The sequence below is a fragment of the Anopheles moucheti genome, chromosome 2, assembly GCF_943734755.1.
Source record: "Anopheles moucheti chromosome 2, idAnoMoucSN_F20_07, whole genome shotgun sequence".
NCBI classification, from domain to species: Eukaryota; Metazoa; Arthropoda; class Insecta; order Diptera; family Culicidae; genus Anopheles; species Anopheles moucheti.
The window spans coordinates 26,234,812-26,242,844 of NC_069140.1; the positions used below are offsets into that span (position 1 = coordinate 26,234,812).

At 50.2% G+C, this 8,033-nt stretch overlaps 2 protein-coding genes across 2 annotated transcripts; one reads left to right on the top strand and one right to left on the bottom strand.

Annotated features, from left to right (window-relative positions):
* Window positions 1-224: 224 nt before the first annotated feature.
* On the top strand, window positions 225-1,703 carry LOC128297080 (coiled-coil domain-containing protein 124). The gene is made up of 2 exons (XM_053032642.1): window positions 225-618; window positions 683-1,703. The coding sequence occupies exons 1-2, from the start codon at window positions 463-465 to the stop codon at window positions 1,169-1,171; spliced, it is 645 nt and encodes a 214-aa protein (XP_052888602.1). The 5' UTR covers window positions 225-462; the 3' UTR covers window positions 1,172-1,703.
* Window positions 1,704-2,651: 948 nt separating this feature from the next.
* Window positions 2,652-7,172, bottom strand: LOC128298584 (uncharacterized). The gene has a single exon (XM_053034353.1). The coding sequence runs from the start codon at window positions 7,170-7,172 to the stop codon at window positions 2,652-2,654; it is 4,521 nt and encodes a 1,506-aa protein (XP_052890313.1).
* Between the last annotated feature and the right edge of the window lie 861 nt (window positions 7,173-8,033).

The window sequence follows — 8,033 nt, forward strand, 5'->3', positions numbered from 1 at the left end:
AAAACATTCGATGAACTCAAATTATTATTTACATAAAATCAGATGGATTTGTAATGAACGATCGCGCTTGTGTTTGAAAACTGGATGCGTGCTGCTATCGTTGGAGCCACCCTGTGCCGTATTACATTCACACAGTATTCGGCACCATGTTATAAACCTACCGGTCAACCGTGCTGTCAAACTCAATACGGCATTTGTTTACCAAAATATTGCCACCGAGATTATACAGGAAATAGTTGTACTTAGTGAAATTCCGCTTTGCTGTAAAGCGTACTTTGATAACAGATCTTTAAACTCATTGTCTACTATGAGTGAACAGTTATAGATCGCTATTTGTGTGTACAGTTAAGTGAATTACATGCAGTTATAACTGAACACTTCCATGTGGTATAGTAACACAGCGGAAGGGGAAACTTTACCGTGAGCAACAAATCGCCGGGATAAAAATTCACTCTTTCCACAATGCCGAAAAAGATGGGAATCAACTCGAAAGCCGTTGAGGCTCGGGAACGCAAAGCAGAAGCCAAAAAGGTCGCCAATGATAAAGCGGCGAAAGCGGCAGAGGATGCACTATGGGTAGACGACGACAAGCAGTTGGCGAAGAAAAAGAAGCAAAAGGTATGCAATCCGGCCCGTTGTTGGGGAAGATACGTTAAACCATTTTCCGACACGTCCATTTCAGGAGGAAGACGAACGACGTAAAGCGGACGCGGCACGCAAGAAGGCTGAAACCAAAGCACTGCTCGAGGAAGAAATGAACTCCATCAAGACGACGGCAAAGGTACCGGCCGCAAAGGTAACACGATCTCAAATTGAGTCCGAAATAGAGAAGCGTAATCGTGCCGTGGAAGCGGCGACAGCGGCCACGGTCAAGCCGAAACTCGTCCCGAAGGAAATCCCGCTCGAGGAGAATCTGAACCGTGTGATGGCGGACACGGAAGTAGCACAAACGATCGATCAAGCCATTGCGGTACTCAGTGTGGGCGATGCGTCGGCCGCCGATCGGCATCCGGAAAAGCGTATGAAGGCAGCCTACAAAGCGTACGAAGAGGAAGAACTGAAACGTCTAAAGCAAGAGAATCCCTCACTGAAACTGTCCCAATTGAAACAGATGATTTTTAAAAACTGGCAAAAGGCCCCGGAGAATCCAATGAACCAAGTTCGAGTCTGAGTCTGTAGAATCATATGCCGCCCTGTGAGAGCGTTTAAAATGCTGATGAAATGCAGTTGTGTCATCGTGTTAAGTTAGAGCAATCGATAACAAACGAAATATCGTGTTAGCCATTTTCAATTCATCGGTGATGACACGTTGGAATATGCTTTCGGACCAGTGAAATCGATTGCCCTCGAGTCCGGGATTTTAGTTTCGTAATTCGCTTTATTGTCTCATTATTTTACTTCTTACACAGTACAGAACCGTTCTTCCTACGCGGTTACCGATCAGTAACTTACTGGCTAGTGAAGGTTTTGCTGTACTCTCATCCAATTTCCTACCTCCGTACACTTGCTGCTTCCCACTTGCGGGTCCACCTTAAGGATCTCAAGCATTTGCAGCAGTGTTATTTATGCTGTATTTTAATCTAGCTTCCGCTCAACATAACGCAGTTCACGAAGATAAGCTTCCCATTTGAATAATTTGCAAAAAAAAGGACAAATTCATTTGCAACTACCACGTTACATCTTTCACAGAGCTCGATAGAAGTCGTTCGGTTTGTTTGTTATGTTTAATAAATAAATAAATAATTTAATGTAAATGAATAATTTCGCTTGCTCTTCCAGGAGCTGCTATGACCCGTTGTAACAGTTCATCGTTAGCATATCGGTCGGAATGGAATTTGTATCTTACATGCCTATCAACCTGTGGTTTTGGGCAAAGGGAGGTTTTTGTTTTGTTCTGTTGGGGATCAATTAAATTTTACCACATTGACGCTCGAGATGTTAAAGAATATTGCAATTCCCACGCACCGCGGTGTATACCACCACGTTTGATTAGAAATTGGCCTGTTTCTCTAGTATCAAGTATCCAATATTAAGCTCGTACCATCGATTCATGGAGCTAGCGTTGTGTTTCTTGTTTCTTACACTACAGACAAATAGTAGCCACCAACACGCATTGATGGCCATGTTTTTTTTTAGCGTATGAATTTCGTTGTTTCGTTGCTTTCTGGTGCAGGGTTTTGGATTGTGGCAGCCGTTTTATTGACTAGCGTTTGCACCATCGTACAACGGCATTGGCCTATTCTTCCGGTTATTTTTTTTGCGATGGCAGCCTTGTAATATGGTGGCCGGTGTTGCTTAACATTAGATACTCAAGAATTCGGTACCGCCCGGCCGAGTTGTGGCCTGTCGGCACATCTATCTGCCCCACATCATCATCATCATCTGTGCGATCCTATTGGTTTTGGAGAAGTTAAGGTTTGTCAACGGTTGTGCTCTCCTGCTGTTTGGCTCTCTTCGATCCTTTTTCTTCGTGTCCCAGTCGCGCAACCCCACCTAATTGTGTACCATTTCTACATTCCTAAGACATCTCATTCATCCATCCATCTCGTACGCTCGAACATTACCACGCAAACATTGTCTCATTCATTCCCGGCACTAAAAGGGTCCACCCTAAGGACACGAGTCATCAAAGATCTGCTCATCTACGGTGTTCACGTCGCTTTCGTAACTGGTTCTTCTACCATTTCAGCGGCTGCAGTGCTAACAGAGGCGCTTTCCGGTGAGGAACTCACACTTGTCTCCCCAACCGTACCCTTACTGCTGCGGCCTTCGCTAGCGCTACGGTACTGGCTCTCGTCACTGCTCGGCAACGCTTCGTTCGTCGTTTCTTCGCTCATGGTCACGTCGTCCAGACCGTTCTCGCCATCGTCATAGTCTTTCGTGAACTGATCAAAGAATGCCTCCAGATCGAGATCCATTCCACCATCCGGTTCCTCCTTTTTCACTATTTTCGGCTTCGATTCCACCGGTTGAAGTTTCGTCGTAACATTCAACTGCGGTGCTGTAGCTTTGTCGGCTTCGTTCTCCTCAGCAAACAGATCGGCTACGCTCGATCGCTGTGGATCAGGATTGAGCTGTTCGCTCAGCTTCACGTCCGCTCCGTAGATCGGTCGGAAGCCACCCTGCAGTTCCGGCTGGAAGCTGTTCGGATCGAAGGTGGTGGTAGATGCGGACGATGCGGTAACCGGTGCGGAAGCAGTACGATCGGCACTATCATCGCCAGTGCCCGTCGAGGTTGTGTCACCAACATCCGAACGATCGATCGTGTTAGGACTGCTGTACTGACGGACAGGAGCTGGTTCGGGTTTGCTCACGGTTTGCTGCTGTTGCAGCTTGAGCGCCTGCGGAGAAGACGTTACTACGGCCCATCCTTCGTAGGGGTTGGTCACCTTGACCGGGTCGAGACTCATGCTAGCTTGGAACGGTGCCTGGAAGCTCTGTTCGTAGCGTCGCGATGGATTACCGAACTCGTCTACATCGTCAATCTTTAGGTAGGACACCTCCGTCTGTGTTTCGCCGTACGGCGAGTAGTAGTAATTGTTGGCTGCCGATCCATATCCTCCGACTGGCTTGCTGTATCGCATATTGTTCGACCCCAGTGGACTGGATTCCGTCGGTGTGTAAGCGATCGCAATCGGTGTACTGTCCGTCTGGAAACGTTGCAACTTGCTTGAGATGAGATCCTGATCCTGGTCACGCACATTCGTTGGTTCTTCGCCGAGATTATACTCGGAGTCCGATTCCGACAGGTCCTGCGCTGGCTGTCCAGCAGATTGCTCTTTGTCCAGCAGCTGAGCCAACGCAAGCGGATCCGGTTTCTCAAGACTGTAGGGGAAGTTGGGTTTGCCGTTGGGGTTGGGTTTCCTGTGTTTGGCCGTTAGAATTGGTTCCTGCTCAAAGTGCGACGCAATCGAGAAGGGTGTGTTCTGATACTCCGTACCAGGACTGATCGGTTTCGATGGCAGTTGCTCTCCGCGGTGTCCTACCACTATTGTATCACTGTTGGGTGGTTTGTTGTCCAATCGTACGGGAGTACTCTTAACCGGATATACGACATACACCGGTCGATCTTTGTTGCCGACATCCTGCTGCTGAGACTGTGAAGATCCAGTCACAACGGTATTGCTCTCTTCACCCAGTGAATCTTGTGCACCTGGAGCATTGATGGACGATGCCTGCTTCTTCGACTGCAGCATCTGCAGTGTTACGACGGGTTCAAGCTTGGGTCGCTGCTGTTGATCGTCCTTTAGTATGTTGCGCAGAATCTGTGGCGGATTGCGGTGGAACTCGCTATCCTCCAATGGTTCGTTTGGCTTCTCGGACGAAGTAACTGCGGGTGGTATGATGTTGGTCGGACTGCCGGACGGTTGGGGCGGGAGTGGCGGAGGCTGCAGCCGTGGCGGTTGAATGTTGTAAATGCGATCCTTAATCATTGCTGGCGGTGGTGGTGGTAGTCGATAGTAGCGACGATTCTCCAACTCAGCCGATGCTGGATGCAGCTGAGGACGGCTGGGAGCAGGACTAAGCCGTGTCATAAGGCGTGTCGGAAGAGGCGTCCGTCGGACTGCTGTCGTCGGTGGCAGATTGTTGGTGACGCTATAGCCGGCAGGTTTGCGTAGGGGCGGACCTGCCTTAACGAGCAACGCGGAAGGAGGAACACGATAGGTGCCCGGTTCCTTCATGTACGGCGGATGGCCTTGAGAGATTTTCGCGTTCGGCCGGAACTGGGGCAGAATGTTGGGCAGGGTAAGTGTTGGCCGCGACGGGCGATCGCTTGGGTAGGTCGAGGGACGTCGCTGTATTTCACTGTACCGGAATGGTGGGCCTTGTGCGGGGATCGGTGGCCGAGGTCGTTGCTTAATGAGATCAGGTCGCTCGGGAGCTGTTGGTGGCGTCAGCTGTTCGGGTAAGTCCGCTGGGTAGTTCGGGTTAGGTGCGATCGATAGTTCATTCCGATTCAGCGTTTCGCTCGGTGGCGCAGGCGAGTCAAACACGATACGGTTCGAAACCTCGTGCAGCGTGCTTGCGATATCTTGATTTGGAGGAAACACAACCATCTGATCGCTGCGCACCGGTGCTGAGTGTCCGTTCGGTGGCAACACTTCCGACTTGTGTGTGCCACTGATGATGGGCGCGTTGTCATACTTGTCGTCCGATTCGCTCGGGAACCGAACACTGGTTGTCTTGATGATATCTTGCGGTTTTACCTGCACCTGAACCGACGCACCGACGTTGGTTTGATCGTGTGGCTCATCTAGTACCTGACCCATCTGGTAGGAGGGACGACCCGCGCTCAGGGCCGCTGCCGTGACTGAATCTTGTGACACAGATCCCACAAAGTGGCCCGCACCATCGGGACGGCTCGACGAACCGATGCTGCTGCCTACGGACTGTTGCGAGCCCAGGACAAAGGTAGCCGAGTTTTGGTTGGGACTAATGACGACATTATTCATGCTTGGGACGGCTCCGTACTTTACCACGTTCAGTTGCGGTTGCTGCACCTCGTACTTCACGTACTGTCCGCCCATCACGTCCATCGCCGGTGGTTGGGGCCGGTGTCCATTTGATTGATGTACTTGATACTGGTTGTATTGCTGCTGCTGCTGCTGCTGCTGCTGCTGCTGGTACTGTTGTTGCTGTTGCTGTTGGTGTTGCACCAAAGTTGGTCTACTCGGTGGGGCTTGAGCCTGTGGATGAACTTCGTATCGCACGTACTGATCCGACAGATCGATCGACTGTTCGATACGGGGCCCACTAGATCCGATCGTCACCGATCCAGCCGAACCATCGCTTAGCAGCACAATCGCGGGAGGTGTCGTTGGCAAATCTTGTTCCTGGTCCGGCTGTTCCACCTCCTCGACACGGTTGCTTTCGGCCAGTTGCGATTCCAGACGCTTTTTCTGCTCGAGCGTGCTAAAGATATCCGACAGTGACATGACGGCTGGGTTCTTAGGTAGATCGATCTTGGTGTTGGACGTGCTAGAAGTCGTGTCCCGGTCCGGCACTGTACCTTCGGACTGTGACGGCATTGGTCGGAATGGTGCTGGTCTGGAGCCTTCATACTTGAGAGCCGGCATGGTAAATTTGATCTTCGATGGGTCTACCGCATCGTCTACAAAGCGCACTGGATTGGCCGGAGCCGTCGAAGTCGATACGGGAACGGTGCTTTGAGTTGTCGTCGTGGTCTGGTAGGTCGAGGGCCAGTGCGGTCTTACGGAAGGCGAGTAGTAGGTGGAGGATCGCATCGGCGTGGAAGGAGCGCGTTCGGTCGTCGTAGTTGTCGGACCAGGCAGAGCAAGTGTCGATGGAAGGAAGAACTTCTTGCGCGTCTGTTCGGATGTCTCGAGGTACTTGTTCTTGATCGTGCTCTTGTATGGATAGCGAGTGAATAGCTGCTTTTGGGAGTTGGCTGTCGTTTTTGGTGCCTCCGTCGTAGTCGTAGTCGGTGCCGGTGTAGTCGTGGTAGTCGTGGTCGTCGTTGTAGTAGGTGTCGTGATCGGTCGTCCCGACGTTGCCGGGAAGCTATAGTACGCGTTCGAGCTGGCCCCCGGTCGGTTGTAGTTGCCCACCGTGTACTGTGGTCGGCTGTAGAAGTACTTGGTCGACGTCGCTGGACTCACCGTCGTTGTCGTGCTTGTCGTGGTGGGAGCAGCGGTTGCCGAAGTCGCAGCTACAATGTGTGTATTACCATGTTCGCGATGGTTCGAACCCTTGTTAATGCCCTGATACTTCAGGTTCGCGTACGAGCTCGATATCGAGACAAAGTTCTCCGGCGAGTACATCTTGGGCAGGTTAAGAAAGTCGTGAAAGTTTGGCGTCGACTGGTGTATGACCACATCCTTCTTGTCGCTCACGTAGCTATCCTTGTTCGGTTCGTACGGTTTGCTGTCACCGAGATCGAGCTGGTTGCCCGTTTTCTTGTGCAGAAAATCGATTGCACCCGTCGACGGGTCACGATCGACCAGGAACGGTTTGCCATCGTTAAACACGTCCGACGGTAACAGAACCGACCCGGGCAGCAGGTCTTCATCCACGTTCGATTCCTCCGCGATCAGATCCTCGAAGTCATCGTCGAAGGTGTACGCCCGAGCGTAACCGATGGTGGTGGTCAGTAGCAGCAGCGCCGTACCCAGTGTCACTCCCAGCGGGAGCATTTGGGTTCGTTTTCCCATCCTTCAGGTTTACAGACTGAAAGCGAGAGTAGAATGGACAGAAAAAAATCATTGTAAATTAACCGATCATTAACTGTTATCAAAAGCTTTAAAGCTTAGTCATTAATATAGTGTTCCTTAAAACGATGAGCGCAGTGCTGATATACGATCAGCTCGATCGATTCATATCTAAATCAAATTGGTGATTATAATCGTATCGTTGTGAAAGCCTTTTCCAAGGCTGTTTTCTGAGCATTCCAAATGTACGTATTTTCCCCCATTTTCTCTGTTGAATGCATAACTAAGCAAATTGAAGAAAAACCTAACATTTAATGTTTTCGCTCATCAAACCCAACACCATAGTTTAACGAATAAGAGATATCGGGAAATTGTAGCCTCCTGGCTTCCGTCAACTTTGCGCATTTTCACAGCTGTAATTCCTTCTTGCTTTTCCTCATACCTTTTTATCCTTCTCCGCTGACTAAAATCCGATCTCATCAGCAGCAAATCAGACAAATTTACATCCAATCAGCAACATCACCGCACATTACGTTATACGATTTCACTTTCTACCAGCCAATGGATGGAAAATTGGCAGCAGCAGCAACAATACCACCAAAACTACCCCAAATATTTCCACCGTCATCCACCGTAGCGTCGGCAGTTAAGTATACTAAAGTCTAGCAGCGGAAAATTTCGACCAAATCGAAAGCGAAATCAAATCCATAAGCGGTACATCGAATCGGGCGTGTCGGGCCATCTCGGCCAGGAACGATCGACCGGATCAATATCGACGTTTTCCCGCGATCGTATCCGACCATAATGGAGACCTTAATCAAAGGCCTTTACAGGCTGCTGGTGGTGGTGATGGTGCTGGTATAG